This window comes from Anopheles funestus, chromosome 2RL, assembly GCF_943734845.2.
Source record: "Anopheles funestus chromosome 2RL, idAnoFuneDA-416_04, whole genome shotgun sequence".
NCBI lineage: Eukaryota > Metazoa > Arthropoda > Insecta > Diptera > Culicidae > Anopheles > Anopheles funestus.
Genome location: NC_064598.1, coordinates 20,452,794 through 20,469,167, shown reverse-complemented (window position 1 = coordinate 20,469,167; position 16,374 = coordinate 20,452,794). Strand labels below are relative to the sequence as shown.

Genomic DNA, 16,374 nt, shown 5'->3' with positions numbered 1-16,374 from the left:
TCGTATGGAATGGGGGTTTAATGCTGAAGTCTATTTTAGAATTCACTCTCCACCGCTAGTAGAGGGGTTTGGGAGGGGTCTGTCGGGGCAAGGGAGGTGAGAAAAATGCGGGCTGCCTACAACTTCAACGTACACCGCAAAAGATCCCACCGATCACAGATCGGTCAATGGATTAAATTTGATAAAGGTTAAGACATTTGCCGACTCGTCGAGTAAATCGATCCGATGCTGTCTGGCATTGCACATTTTTTTTATCCGGAACAGGAAACAGAAAGCTGCCGTTTGAATATTTGATCGTCGTTGAGGCTGAGTGAGGGTATGAGCGGTTTTAATATTTGACACTTTTGCCCCGAAAAACCGCAATGATGGGACCGGTGAATTAATCATGAAACCGAAACGAATGTGCGCGAACGTGAGTAAGAATGCCTTCTAAAAAGAAGCAAAAAAAAGGATCTGGAGGATATGGGCTATTTCTGACACATTTCCATTTAAACCTTTGATCCAGTTTACCTTCCGAAAAGGGGAGTTTCGCTATAATTCTACGAACACGAACAGGGGTTTTGTGTGCATGCGGGAAAACTGGAGTCATAAGACCCTAGGCAAAGACCGCCAGGCCTGGGAATACAATTAATGACGAATCGAAATCAATCGATTCGTTTCGAAAAACCTACCAATTCAATCATCAATCCAACTCCACCGAAGCCCACCCAGAATTTAGTCTCACTACGGGACTTTAAGGGGTGAGGCGATGGACAAAGGGAAGGGCTCGACTTTGATTTATGGTGGACTCTACAACATACCCCCAAACGGGCAAAGGGTTGCACAGCGACGACCTAACGATGGATAAATGGAAAATAAAAACCGATTCCGTTAATTAATCGACTGCGGTGCGGTATTGCAAACACCCGAAAGAAGCCTCCATTTTGCACGAAGGCCACATTTCCGTTCGATTTTTGTGTGTTTGTGTGTATGTGTTTTTTATTACTTCTCCGGGCACCGGGTAGAAGGCGGCAAGCCCTATAATCAGGTCCATCAGGTGCTTTCACGCCATGTCGTGGGTTCACGTTTGTTTTTGATTTCTTTTCCCTTTACCGCATTTTTTTGGGTTCTGCCGTTACTGGTTTTGCTTACCTTGCTTCACCGAAAAGATTCGACACCCGGAACGGTCAGGGTTCGGGGCTGTCGGCAATTAAAATTGTTCCGGCATGTTCACGTTCCTCCATCTTTCCCGGTTCTGTGTGTTTGCTAGCATTCCGGGAAGCGAGCTTTTGCCCTGGTTCGTATCAATTCACCTGCCGGTGGGTGGCACGGAAGTGGCAAACAAACACCGGGAAACGCCCGAAAAAAAAGGGTGGTTCAAGCCTTCGTTTCTCTCTTCTTTATTTCGCTTTCATGGTCACATTCCACGGCACCTTTTTTGAGAGGGGGTTCAGATGACGCCCGCGCACTCCCCGTGCAAAAGGTACGCTGTAAATATTGATTAACAACCGGGTCGGTATAATTGGAATGAAAGACTTACGAAAACCAAATCAAACGGCCAAGCGTCAACCGTATGTCAAGCGGGTGCTTTCCTTCGTCCGAAGCTTTTATTTTCGACCAAAAAGCCATCCGTTAGGGTTGGAGCAAAAATTATTCTAATCGAAATTTCATTTTCTTCTAAGACGCTCAGTTTGACGAAAAAAATACTTTACGTCAACTGGTAACAAATTTCCATATGAAATGGTTCATGGAAAAAAAGGATAAGTCACCAAATCATTTGGGTTTGGTTCTGGTTTTGTTTTACAAACTATAATTTGCCAATATTGAAATTTTATCCAAAATCTCCCTTTCTTCAAGTAATAATCTTTAAAGAAACAACCTTTTGCCTATGAAACACCATTCAAACTCGACCAAAAACGATTGTTTTGGGGAAACTTGGTAAGAGAGCAAAAATCGAACAAAGTTTAAGCGACCTTAAGAACATGCCACATTGCTTTTTGTTAGACATCTTTACAAGCAATTCCGTTCCCAGGGCGTACCAATAAGCATTTCAGCGCTGCAACATACCAAGGAGAAGGAAAAACACAGAACCTTCGCACCAAGAAAATGGAACCTTTTTTGTTTTCCTTTACCATTATGCGATGTTATCCGGTGGGTTTACCGGTATCACAAAGTACCATGGGCTTTTGTGGGGCGGTTTAATTGCATTAAAGCCGACGCGAAGGCGCAGGCAAATGTTTGTCCCGGCGTTGGAAGTTCGGCAACCGACATTTCTTCAAAATGGAGCAAAGGTTTTAACACATGATGGTGTCTGATATTTGGTTTGTTTTGTTTTTAGTCTCTCAAGATAAGACGTTCTTATTTCATTTAAAGGGGAAACATTCTATAGCTTTTTGGGTATCTTTTTTATGTACCTTGAGCTTTTTTAATTAAGCTTTATTAACCGAATAGAATAACATTTACTTTCGTGAAATGTAAAATGTGAATCTTTACATTTTCATAGCTACTTCAGCGTATCTGAGGAAAAGCTTTTTTTAAAGAATCAGGTCCTTTTTGAACAAGATCGAGTAAGTACGAAGGATTCTAAATCTTCCAAAGCATAATCTAGTTTCACTTTAGCAAAATCCAAAAATGACCATAAATCTACCAGTTGCGCTCCGAAACGCTGAGAGCTGTTTGAAGAACGATTTTTGTAGATTATTGAAAAATCTCATTTTTGTATGGTAAAATCAATACACACGAAAAGCTCTCAACAAAATCAATTCCAGCGACACGTTCTAATTCAATTTGTACAGAATTTACAAAAAGCTCAAACTTTGTCATTCAAACTGGAAAACCCTGCATAACAAATATCCTTTAAATGCAGTTTAAAGAATGTCTCAGACATTGCGGTACATGAAATTCTACTAGAATAAATTTCAGAACTTCTACTTTACCCCTTGAACTCCAAAACTCTGTAAATGTGTCTTCACCCATAAAAATATAATATTTATTTAAGGAAATTTTCAATCAAAAACATTACATTTACCATATTTAATGTTAATAAACGTAATAAATTACAATCATTTCAATAAACACGAATTGTAATATTGAACTACTCACCCTGTTTATTCGACGCTGCTTGTGCACAGTGATACGTTGCGCCCGATTTAATTCAGTGATCCTGCAAACATTCCAGCTGAGCATAGGATTTGGTAGAATAACAGAGCTGCAACGATAAGAACGAAAAAAAAAATCACTGATATAGACAAACATAAAGTAAAAGGAATAGCGATAGCAAAAATGTCAGTGATAAATAAATAAACAAAACCCCCTTTTGCCCAGCCACGCTACTATTTCGGTTCAGTGGCGCTTGGGGTTTCCACCCTCCCCACGGCCCGGCCATTTTGTGGCCCCTTCATCCAGGTGGCACAGGTGGTATTTATGAATTGATGATGGTCGTTTTTTACATGCACGAGTACCATGTGTGGGTGTCCGTGTGTGTGTCCATGAGTGAACAAGTTGACCGGCAATGTGAATGAGTGTGTAAAGTATCTAACAACGACAACGAGCGCTATAACAATAACAATGAAGTGTAATAAAATAAAGTTCAAACGGTGGAACGTAATGTGATGTGTGTATTGTGTAGGGTTCTCGCCAGGTAGAACACACTCACACACACGAACGGTACCACCCCCTCTACGGAAATTAGTCAACCAAAATGAGTGCCTCTTGAGAGGGCGAATGTGGCTCCATCGGTTGTACCGGGATGGTGGGATAAAATTTCGTTTCATGTGCAGGGATTTTCCATCGAGATCACGGTGCACGGTTTGAAGTGGTCCCATCCTTACCGGGTCGGCCATACCAATCATCAACGGCTGAAGTGTGTTCGGGTGTATGTGTGTGTGTCTGTGTGCGCTACGGGGTCGCCCAGCATGCTACATACTTCGCCTTTGACTGATGTTAGCTTACGGCTTATCGGTGCGGAATGGGATTATGCTTTGGGTCGGCTTTACCTTTGCGCCCCACCCATACCACCGGGTTGAATCGTGTCCGTTTTACCTTGAGACTCGGGGGTGTGTTTTGCAATCCACTGCACAAGCTGCCGGATTGCCGGAAAGCCTGAACATCCCTTCGGTGGGATAGGGAGAAGAGGAGTTGGGTTTTGGGACAAGGCCCATAAACGTCATTGAGGTTCGCGTCCTTTTAATGGTGCACCCGGTATTCAGGTTCACCTGTGTGCTTCACCGGTGCTGATGGGTTGTTGGCGAACACCACGAGCTCCAAAAACTATCACGAAGGGTTAGATGTATCGTAAATAAGTGAGCGATTTCAAAGGATAAATTCAACGTGCAGAGAATTAAAGTTATTGACGTAGTGGTGATAAGCTGACCGAAGCTGGCTTTGCCAGCGAATATGTTGATCGATTCGAGACCGTTAGAAAATAGAACATGACGTAAATGAGATTATTTTGATAGGCCCGGATAAATTTAACCATTCACATTGTCAAACCCCGGTCCCGGAACCGGGGTGGCTGGGGAGTTTTCGAGCCATGGAAGGGAGGGTGAGGCGCTAATTAAGATATTGCTTTTATCGACGACAAAGTAAATACGGTAGCCGTGCGCTATCGCTCGTAATGTACAGCACTTTAATGTTTCGTTCGGGTTTGTTTTTTTCTCATCCCTTTTTCTTCTTTTCCCTCATTCAGTTCCCATCACAACGGTCAGCGGAGTGTTGGGCAAACAGGCCAGCCTACCGTGCGATATAACGCCACTCGAGCGGGACGATGCCGTGTATATGGTGCTGTGGTTCAAGGAGGACGACAACGAACCACTCTACAACTTCGATGTGCGGGGACGCCAAGTAGCCCAGGCCCGGCTCTCCTCGTCGGACAAGTACTTCGGCAAGCGGGCCTTTTTCCGTGCCACGACTCATCCCGCCCAGCTGCTGGTGGACGAGATCAAACTCTCCGACGAAGGGATGTACCGGTGTCGCGTTGACTTTCGCAACTCGCCCACGCGCAATCTGAAAATAAACTTCACTGTGATAGGTAAGCGACTGGGCGCCTCCATCGGTGGGAAGGATTTTGTATGAACGAAGTGCGTTGAAGTGCTGTGAATTATAACGCATGCGTTTGAAGCCGCGTTGATTCGAAACAGTTTTTCAACAGGAATTATAATCTTGCTTTTTGTTCTTGGAAAAAAGGAATTCCCTTTTTACCTTCACGATGAGTAGGTTAATTAAGAATCACTTTAATATTAATCTATAATATTTAAATTGTTTTAAAGCTTTGAGGATCTTCAAGTATATGATAAAAAGAATTATTTTTTTCCTTATTTTAACCCACAATAATAGCTACAAAGCACGTAAATGTGTAATGAATTCTTCCCAGAACGTTCAAAACTCCAGAGAAAACAATTAAGCAACTAGCATATATCGTACCTCGATGTCACTCAACCTATTGAAGACCATGTCGCTCACTCTAGCAGCTATTTGTTCACCGGGTGTTTTTCTCATTTACAGTACCACCCGATCGACCCATTATCTACGATTCGCGGCGCCGAGAAAAGGCCAACACGGTCGAACCGTACAGCGAGGGCAGCGACATTGCACTGATCTGTGAGGTCAAAGGAGGTAAGGACTCGGGCTGGATCCGAACAAACACACACCAGGTTGACCCTCGCAAAGGGTCTTCTCTGTACGCCTGGGTCACGGGGCACCCCGTTGTGCAAGTTCGCAACTCACAGTTTCTTTTCTAATGCCGCCTCTCCAATAACCACCAGGACGTCCCCGGCCGAACGTTACCTGGTACCTGGACAACAGTGTCATCGATGAGTCGTTCGAAACCCGACCGGACGGCACAACGGTCAATCATCTGTCCTATCCAAACATTGGCCGACAGCATCTGGACGCCCGGTTGATGTGCGTCGCGAGCAATACGAACCTGACGCCGCCCAACAATAAAGTAGTCGTTCTGGACGTCAACCGTAAGTACCAGAACCCCGGAGTGGGGAGTGCGGTGCACGCGCGCTTATGGAAATGAGCTTCTAACGTGTTCGCTTTTCACAGTCAAACCGGTCGCGGTGCACATCATGGCAAAGGAGAAGTTCGTCTCCGCCGACAAGCGGTACGAGATTGAGTGCAAAAGTTCAGGCTCCCGCCCAGAAGCGGCCATCTCGTGGTGGAAAGGTACCCGCATGCTGAAGCGCGTTACGAAGAATGTAAGTACGGACGTGAACGGACGGTTTGTAATTACAGGTCAGACTCGGTCATGCTCGGTCAATCGCAAACGATCGTCCTTTTCCCGAAAACAACTCGCAGCCGTAGGTGGAATCGGAAATTCGCACGATACACGTTTGCCCTCTTTTTTTTGTTCTCTTTGTTGACCAGATCTGATACATGTTTCATTTTCAAAATAAGCAAATAGCAAATTGACGGGTAAAAAAAACGGGGTGGGAAAAACTTCGTTTATAGTGCGCAGGAAACAATGCTGGAGTACTCGGGGATGAAAAACTCCCACACAAATGTTAAAACAACATTGTATTGCATACCTTCCGGGCTGATAGTGGGGCGTTATCTTTGAAGTGATAATTTCTAGGAAAAACACTGCGAAATAATGAACGCTTCAGCATCAGTAAATACATTGAATGCGCTTGTGCTGCCGATCCTCCCTTTCCTTCCCATCCCTTCCAACCCTTTTTTTCGGTAAATAGAAAATGCTAAATATTAATTTTGAATCAAACCACAATTCCAACCTGATCCACCTTCACCCGGACCCAGTTTCAATGCGCCAGGTGTTTCGATGTTTTCTCGCACCCTAATTGCGCTCATAATTATCTTGTCTCGATTTTTGCATCTACGCATTGCATCGTACAGTATCCGGAATGGTGCAAATTGTATTGCTGTCCCCGCTGGAGGAAATAATTAGCAAAACCAATCGACAATAATTATTAATCAACAATTTTCGCGATACCCATTGTGTCGCGGTGGTGATCCTCGCTGGGGCGATGGCGAGTTAATGGTATTGAAATTCTATTTCACAAAGCACACATTCAGTGCCGTTTGACTTGTCTCACGGATCGCGTGTACTGTGTCACTGCGATACATTCTAATTTCATTTGCAGATGGCGATAAATATATGTATATTGTTTGGCATCGGGTAATTTTAGGTGTTGTTGATGATTGCTAAATGATCACTATTCAATCGGTACGATTAAATTAGAAACGTGAAATTTTGCTCTACAATTTATAGATCTATTTTGCGGATTTGAATATTTCTTATTTTTATAGCAGAAAAGCATTTTGTGCTAAAAAAAATGAAGTTTGTTCAAAATTTGTAAAAATACAGCTATCACACACGTTTTCAAATTAATTATTAATTGTTAGGAAAATAACATACTCATTAACTTATTACTTAAGATTGTTTTTCAGAGCTTTTAATATTATTAAAAGGACACAAACTCAGAGACCTCTCCCATAAACCCATAAACGAAGCTATCCAATCACGCTGTTGTGTTTGTTTGTATGTTTTCCACAATAAACTACTCGTTGTGTGTACAATATTCGTTACTTCAATATCATACCAGAGAGTCGCATACGAACGAAAACAATAAATGAAGCAACGTGTGTAAATCTGTTACATCTTTCTGCCATCTAACGTAGCTCCTGTAGCACTGTACAACGAACCTCCACAAACCACGAAAGTAACAGCCCTGTGCAAACGAATCAAAGTAATACTTCGTTGCAGCTTGATCGAATACAAAGTATAAATAGAGTCGAAGATCATGCAGTTGTGGCACGAAGCAAAAAAAAAAGAAAATAACAAGCGAGAACCATCTGCCGGTACTGAAACCCCCGAAGTACCGAATGTGCACGTGATTGAAATGTGTAATATTGCGGACTTTCCATCGGCTAAAAAGGAAGTTGCGCCGTAATGGTTGCGAATTGGAACCGTTGCATTATGGTTTTTTCCTACTTCATTCTTTCATTCTTTTTTTCAACCCTCATGTAAGGGTATATACGCGTACATTTTCCAATCCCTTCATTCAGGCCAATACATTCATTTTACCCGCCATTCTCTCTTTCTCTCTCTCTCTCTCTCTCCCTCCGACACTCAGTTCTCGGAAACTGGCAACCAATCACTCAGCGTTATATCGTACACACCGACGGTGGACGATGATGGCAAATATTTGACTTGCCGGGCCGAGAACCCGCTCATCCCGGACAGCGCAATCGAGGACAAGTGGCGACTGGTGGTGCATTGTAAGTAGCGTATACCAAACCCTCACGTAAACGGGGGGCTGCCAGGGCAGAAAAAAAGTAGCTTAAAGATTTTCGCATGAAAAGCATGAGCGTGTTGTTTTCTAAATTAAGAGATTAAAGTAAAGCAAACCTGGAACCTTCAGTTCGCTGTAGGATTTTTGTTTATAGCAAATGCGTAAAAGTATTTACAGTTTATGGCTTTTCTTTAACGTCTTTATTTACTGTCTTATTAACGTCTGTCTTCGGTTACATTTCGGATCCGTATGGAAACACTTCACCCCATGGAAGGAGAAAAAAATAAATCACCAAAAGCGCAGACCGTGATTGAGTTCGAACAGCGAGAATGAATCTGGAATCTGAAGCTGGAATTACACACGCCAACCGAGAGGCGTGAGGCGCAGTTCGGCAGGCAGTAAAACGACTGGTCCACGCTCTTCATCATGGTCACAAAAAGCAAACAAAACACACAAAAACGGAACAAAACGGAAATTGAATTCCATTTACAGCCGCCCCAAAACAACGTCCTATCAGTTTTATTCACGGTTCGAGGTTCGATCGCAACGATAAAATTGCGTTCCGCGGATCTACTGCGCGGGTGCGTGTGCGTGCGGGACCAGTTACGACAACGGTTACACGGTATTTTATTGCGCTACCAATAAATGCTAAACTTCAAACTAAGGCCATCATCACTATGGGGAGGATGTGAAAAAAACGAGAGAAAAAGGAACCTCACTACGTACCATATAGTCGCCGACCGGTGTCCTAATTGAGACGCAACCGTATAAATCGTCATCGAGCAAAAAAAAAGGTAGAACGAGGCCCGCTCCAAACACTAAAGTACCTTGTGTGCCGTAGGTAACCGAAAAAAAAATTCGAAACGGAAACCCTAAACGAACGAACGAAACGAAACCAAATCTAATAAATACTAGCAGCATAAAGCTGGAAATTAACTTATACTCTTCGACCAAAAGTTTTTGCAAAGCTTTTCATTCAAGATTCCACAACTCCCTGCGATACTCCTCCCCGTGCCGGATGCGTCTGTTTGGTCTACAACTAATACGGAAGTGAATGGGATTTTCACGTTCGTGCTTCTTGGTTATACTATCACCCCCCCCCCCCCCTCCCGTCCCCTGGGCTTCTGATTGGACATTGGAGTAAAAGGGGGGCCAGTTTTCGTTTTTCCTTTTTTTTCTCGTATTTTTTTTGTTCTGTTTTGGGGCTATCACAGTTCTACTCCCTGTTCGCAAGGGGTGAAGCGTGTTGCTGCCTATTTTATGTGTTGTGCCCCGGCCATGTTTATGCAACCGTGAAATGATAAAAAGCAGACACTTGAAATTGTCCTTTCGAAAGTCCTTCGTTGCGCCGCGTGAGAGTCGTGCGCTAGCATGGCTTGCTGTCTCTCCATATCTCTCGATCTCTTTTCTCGACTTTCTGTCCACGACTTGGCACCGAAGAAACGCCACTTAACCACGAGTGCTAGCTGGCTAAGAATCCCGGTCTCCTCCCGCCCCCAGTGGGCTACAGAATTGTTTGTGTGTGTTTGTTATGTATCCTTGTATCTGGCAAATGGTGTCGTTCCATCGTTCTGGATCGTAAATAAATAAGAGCGTTGAGCAAAAAAAAAACACCATGCGACCGTTAGCCAACGACACAAGTAGCATAAAACTTGTCTCCTTATTGCCCATGCGATAGGGCCACCGGTTTTCGGGGGGCCCCGGGGAAGAAGCGTGCTGTCTGGCCGGTATAACGCAATAAAAGCCGATGCTTCACCATTCGGATGCTGTGCATGGAACTCTTTCGCTAGCGTCGTCGGTTTGAAGAATGGGGTTGAAACCATTATTTGCATTGGGGTGTGTGACAGATAAAGCGAAAAGTGCTACGACAGATTCCAGGCCACGGCTAACGTAGCGCGTTCCGTCGAAGCAAATGGAAGAGTGATTCGCTGCCGCTTTGATTACCGGATGATTTTACAAGTAAATCGCAACAGTGCTCTAAGCGGCGTAATGGATGTTTTCCAGTCGTGACTTTTAGTTTCTTCCTGTAACCTCCGTGTTTGTGCGCGTTTTGCTCTCTGGCCCCCTGTTTTTTTTTTCTTTAGAGTTTGCTTTGCTTTGCATTTTTATATCGTTGAACATTTTACGAGCTTCTCTAGTAGGGCTAGGTAGCAGTAAAGTGTGTAAAAAGAAGAAAAAGTTTATGCACAACTCTACGCTCTTTGTTAGCACTAAATAATGTTTACACTCTACCAGATGCATTAACAAACAGGATGGTAATAATAAAAACTAAACTCGAAACATCACTCACTTATCCCCACAGACATGCCGATCGTGACGCTCAAAATGGGATCATCCCTTAATCCGGACGACATTAAGGAGGGTGATGACATATACTTCGACTGCCACATCCAATCGAATCCTAAACCGTACAAGCTTGCCTGGTATCACGATGTAAGTATGGGTTAGGGATGGTTTCACAGTTTTTATTTCTTGCCCCGCAAGTCAGCGTCGTACAAAATCCAAGGTTTTCCTTGGACACCAAGGTTTTTCCAAGTGCCCAAAAGCACCTTGCTCTGGTGGGTGAAAAAAACTATGCTACATCGTTGTTCCTTTTTCCTGTTTCCGATTATATGCATTACTCCACACTCAGAACGCTTCCCGTTCTTCAAGGTCGTTTATAAGCTATAGCCGAACCGAATGTACGATACTCTATCCTGCTTGAAAGCTCCCGAGCTCAGCAAAAATGGACTACCGGCGTCCTTGGTGTGGAATTCCTGCAGATATCTGAAGTGGACTATAGACCGCGTTCGAAACAATCATGATCGTAAGGATGGGTGTACTGGCGGCAACCGTTTTACAATGGCGACATCGGGAACATTCCTCAACATTGTTCCAACTCTCGACCATCCGTTGGGACAGCCTGAGTCCACGAGTTTTCGCTCCCTACGTTGCATTGTTGGAAATGGGCGTCCGGCAGTTATTTTTTTTTTCGCTCTCTCTCCACTTCTTCCTAAGCTCCTTGCAAGTATTTCATCTCATAAGGCAAACGTGCAATGTTTGATTTGCCTAACCACCGGAGGATTTGTTGTAAATGGGATTTTGCGAAGCGACCCGTGTACCGGATGTAACCAGCACAATGGGGGGTGTGGGGTTTGTTGCAAATGAGACTGGAGAATTGCGTTCTTCATAGGGACAGTAACGGGGGCGGGTTGGGGAGGTATGTGTTGCGCACGCGAGTTGGATCCTGCATCGATTCGCATGTGTGAGAGATCCTTCTGGACGGTCACTTTACCCGTAAAGCGAAATTCCTTCCAGCTTGACTACCCGTGTGTCTGCCTGATAAGTGGATCCTGACCGCAAAGTGTCTTATTATACGGCTACCGTTCGAGGATGTTCTGCTCAGCTTTTTTACTACCCTACTGAGGGTAATGCAAAGCTATAAAACACACCTCCTCATAAAAAAATTAGTTAATTCAAACGCGTCAAGTGGAACGCTGCCGGTCGAATGGGAAGAGATTGAATTTAATCATTCCTCGAAATGTGTTCCATTGCGAAAATAATGGCCATTATCTGGAGGCACTTTTTCAAGATGGAGCGTTTTGTTTATTTCAGCAAATTTGTTTGTTTCGGTGATTTTCTTTTTCCTAGAATCGTTTTTGCCAGGATTTACGTGATTGTGGACTTTGATTTTATATTGGCTTTAAATATAAAATTCCAACTAACGTGATTAGATTTCCCAGTCAGCTATAGGAGAATTAAGTAATAGTCCTTTGTATTTACCATTCAGAAAATGTTGCAAGTTAATTTTTAAACTGTCATAACAAAAATAAATTGGTAACTTTAGGTAAAGAGGAAATTTTACTCCGGTTATAACCGTTATGCCAATTCAAAGAAAACTATTAGCACTAGGCAATAGCACAATGTTTTTGGATAATTCAACAGTAAAGTGACTGTAGAAATATAAGTATAAGACAGACAGCTAAGTATACGCGCAGGCGGTCAGGCGAAGCCATTCGTATAAGGCGTTCTTCAAAAGGAGATTGATAGATAGAAGACAACACCTGCTTGACTCTGAATGTAAACGAAAGCCGTTAGTCCCGTGTACTTTATGTCCTCCATCAAGTACACAAGAATCTATATGTCCCACCTCATTTCCCTGAAGAACTTCCTTCATTTGTTGACGATCGGAAAATATGGAAATCTACACTCCTCCAGCACTTGCAATACATCTGTCCACGAAGTGTTCTCTGGCCACGTGATGTCTTCTGGCCATGAGGTCTTTTTTCTGTAGATTATTACTTTCACCATGAAAAATGAGGCGTAAGAAAACATGTTATTTGGATTAAGTTACCCACCCATAGTTATACATCATGCCAAGAAATCACTGGACTAGATTGGTTGGTTAAAGATGTACGATTGACGTTTTTGGATAAACATTAAGAGTCGGGTCTTCTCTACCAATTACGTAGCCCCATTGGTAGTCGATCCCCAAGACAGGAAAAAAGCCTTTACCTAATCCTGATATTTATTTTATTGCAAAATGTTGCTCGATTGTCAGATAGGATTCTCAGATAGTCTGTGGGAGACACTTTCATCACCTTTCAAAAAGCAATTCTTTTGTATACCAAAGCTTTAAATATTTTCTGTAATTTCGTTCTTTGATGTTCGCATCTTCAATACACCATAAAATAACATAATCCGTCTGAAGTGTATTTAAACCATTTTGCTTGCACAAAAGCGAAGTTACATGACACGTTTCCGATGGCTGAAGAAAAATAATCCCACTTGGTTTATCTAAACATACGTTCAATGACACTTTCTCTCAAACCAACCATTAATTGCTAAAGAACCACTTTCAAGCAGCAATTAAACGCACGTTACATCCTATCTTTGCGCAACAAACACCACATGGTTACAGTACACGCAAAACTCTCCCTTCTTTGTACAGCATACCATCCCCCGGTAGACACAAATTTCTACTCACGAACTCCCGAGATTCACATAACGGCGGTACGAGGCAATACGCGCTTAAAACAGCGATAAGCAGATGCCTTTTAGAATGATGTTCCAAGCAGAATAATTAACAATTTAATTGACACAGGGAAACTGCACAGACACAACATACTTACCTTTAACAACAAAAGCAGCAAAAAAAATTTACAGCAACCAGTGAAACACGCGACCGCACATTACCACGAGTTGTCGTTGTCGTCGGGAAGAAAAAGCACCCGCCGGCTCACTACGAACACCACCAACAAGCTTCCTTTTCCCCCCCGCAGATGTCGCACCGGAACTGTTTGATGTTGAAAATTCGGATTATCTGCACGGTACATTCATAATCGTTAGAAGATCCACACACCAATTCCTTCCTGCCCCCTAAAAACATTAAGCTCACCAAACTTCACAAATATCGTGTTTTGCGCTCCATGGGAAAGCTTCAGCGAAATACAATTAACCAGCAACCAGCAACAACAAACGGTTTCGTTACGTGTGTACCGGAGCGTTCATACACCATGGCACAACGCTGGGGTTTGTTATACTGTATGGCCGTACCGACTGGGAAGCCTGTTTTTCCCCACCCCAGGTGGTGGGGTAGTCGTACAACGTGGTCGGGTAGTCTGTAGATTAACTCGCGTTCTTTGCCAGCTTCACTTGATCCTTATTAAAAGCGGTCTGAGTAAATAATTCAATTCCCGCCCAAGATTTGGTAACGGCAAATGGGCTGGAGTGGTTGGGTGGTGGGGGTTTTTTTTGCCACCTTCAATTACGACTTCAAGCCGGTATATGTAGCCACCGATGATCGGCACCGGTAGACGCCTGAGAGATGGTAAAAGTAATGTATATGTATATGTGATTGTTTCTGCTCCCTACTCCACTTCTTCGGGTGATACTTCTTCGTCAAGAGTTTTTATATATTTCCACAAAAAAAAAAAAAATCATGCCATAAAAACCACTTCTGCGGTGTGTCCTTGTCGTCCTGCGCCAAACGCTGACAAGACGTTTTCCATTCTGTCACTGTTTTCCATTCACACTTTTTTTCCGGCTCGCCTTTTCTTAACAACAGGGAAACGAACTCCATCATAACGTCACAGCTGGCATCATCCTGTCCGACCATTCGCTGGCACTGCAAGGTGTGTCCCGCAGCCTGGCCGGAGATTACACCTGCATGGCGGCAAACACTGAGGGCCGCGGTACGAGCAATCACGTCACACTTCGCGTGCGCTGTAAGTATCCTTTCGTTTGCGTTTCTCTCCTCCCTCCTTGTCTGCCTCATTACATGACCTCCTCCAACCCTCCCTTCCCATCCTCACTAAGTCAAAGGAAGGTAAATGATCTCGACCTGATTTTCTTACGTTTGTTCGTTGCGTTATTTTGTGTCCTTTATGAACAGGTTTCTTGTAACGTTTTTTTTTCTGTTTGCTTCACCAAATCTTTTCACTTGACGAAAGCTGGTAAAAAAAAAGGCTGAATAGTAGCAGGAGCAGAACAAACAGTGAATTTTATTCGGTACGGTGAATCGTTTACCTTCTTCTACGAACGCGGAACCACGTAACACGCCAGTACACATTTTTGGGATGAAGTCACCCAAACGGTGCAAACGGCTGGAACGGATTCTCATTTCGGGAGGGGGGATGGTGAACGCATTATTGTAAATGAAATGAAATTTCATTAACTTCTCGCACCTTTCGCTCTTTACCGGTACGAACCAAAATGGGGCCCTCCCTAGTGGCTCTCGGGGGTTTTTTTTTTCACGCTGATCAGCAGCAATGACACAGGGAAAACAACCCCCAGTAACATTCACCCTTGTTGGGTAGCATGGACGAAAGGCACCGTGGGTAAAAGCTTTCCTATTTTTACACACCAGTTCTCTCTCTCTTTCTCTCTCTCTCTCTTTGTGTGTGTGAATTTTTTATTTCAACTAAACCGCATCATGTTCCACAAATTGCAACCACTTCGGTTGGTGTTTTGTTCTCACATCGAATTTAATTTCACACATGAATATTAACCGGCGCAACAAAAGCTCGATTTACGCTCGCTTTCACTTCCTGCCGCTGCTGCTGCTGCTTCCTGGCGGAACAAGTGCCAAAAATTCGGTTCAAATATGAGCAAACACTTGCCAAACGGCAAAAAAGGGGTGGGAAGAAGTCGGCGTGGGATTTCAAATTGTATTTTACGCAAAATTTCAACAAACAATCAGCCATCCAACCAGGCGCATTCGTAGGACGCACTATGGATGGATGGTGTGTGTGAGTTTGTGTGCTTTTTTATATGGTGAGTTGCAGAAACTGGGGTGGTAGGATGGAAAAGCTGCCGAAGGGTGTATAAATGGAACAGCAATGTTTCGTAGGAAAACCCCAGCTCCACTTTGTAGTCAATTGTGGCCATCGTAACAATTCGTGCAAATGTAATTGAAGTGTCACAACCGTCCAGGGAATTGAATCGATGGCATCCATTCTCCCCCACAAACACACACACACCAGCAGGGACGGTTCGCCAGCATTCGCCATCTGCACAGTGGAATGATTAGGACAAAATTATGGACGAAACCTCAAAAGATTTTATGGAAATGAAGCATTTTTCACAGAACTCAGCACAGAAAATTCCCTTGATGTATTTAAAAAAATGTTGTCTTATGAAAAATATTTTTATTGTGCTTCACCTGGTAGTACGGAAACTCCAGAGACCCATTTTCCCGTATTTTCCTCTTCCGTAAATGACCATCGAAATGTGTTATTAAGCACCAGCCGATGCACTGGTCGATTCCGCTCAAGTGTGCTGCAACATCGCACTTCGATTTTGCGCGCTTCCTGAGAATGTGTTCAGCGTAATGGTGAACCTGCCCCCCCATTCGCATCGCACCGGGCCGCACCTAATGGGCCAACCGGGGAATGCTTTGATTTCCAACCTCCGCATAGTACCGCAATCAGTCACGTTAATCGAATAAAAGCGACGCAATGGTACCGCGGAAATGGTACCGAAGCCCAGCTGTCCAAGGCACTGCAGGCAGCAGTTGCAAGGTGGGATCTGTACGGCTTGATCTTGCCGCTTGCCGCCTGTGCGCTTGCGTTTCCCTCTCAATTGACTGATAATTTGTTTGTCAGAAATGGTTGTAAATCAGAATTTACGCTATTTGATTTTTCACACACTCGCAGCCAGA

General features: G+C 43.7%; 1 protein-coding gene and 1 long non-coding RNA gene across 4 annotated transcripts in view; one reads left to right on the top strand and one right to left on the bottom strand.

Moving 5' to 3' along the window:
• The window catches only part of LOC125763150 (uncharacterized), a 108,397-nt gene extending 104,379 nt beyond the window's left edge, over positions 1-4,018 (bottom strand). Inside the window, exon 1 of the long non-coding RNA XR_007418305.1 lies at positions 3,082-4,018. This is a non-coding gene — a long non-coding RNA (uncharacterized LOC125763150). The remainder of the gene's footprint in view (positions 1-3,081) is intronic.
• LOC125763045 (hemicentin-1) overlaps positions 1-16,374 on the top strand; it is a 59,501-nt gene that overhangs the window by 34,485 nt on the left and 8,642 nt on the right. For all 3 annotated transcript variants that reach the window (XM_049425797.1, XM_049425798.1, XM_049425796.1), the window contains exons 3-9: positions 4,667-5,008; positions 5,482-5,592; positions 5,742-5,945; positions 6,028-6,179; positions 8,076-8,220; positions 10,537-10,667; positions 14,281-14,440. In XM_049425797.1, the coding sequence (XP_049281754.1) occupies positions 4,667-5,008; positions 5,482-5,592; positions 5,742-5,945; positions 6,028-6,179; positions 8,076-8,220; positions 10,537-10,667; positions 14,281-14,440 (1,245 nt within the window). The remainder of the gene's footprint in view (positions 1-4,666; positions 5,009-5,481; positions 5,593-5,741; positions 5,946-6,027; positions 6,180-8,075; positions 8,221-10,536; positions 10,668-14,280; positions 14,441-16,374) is intronic.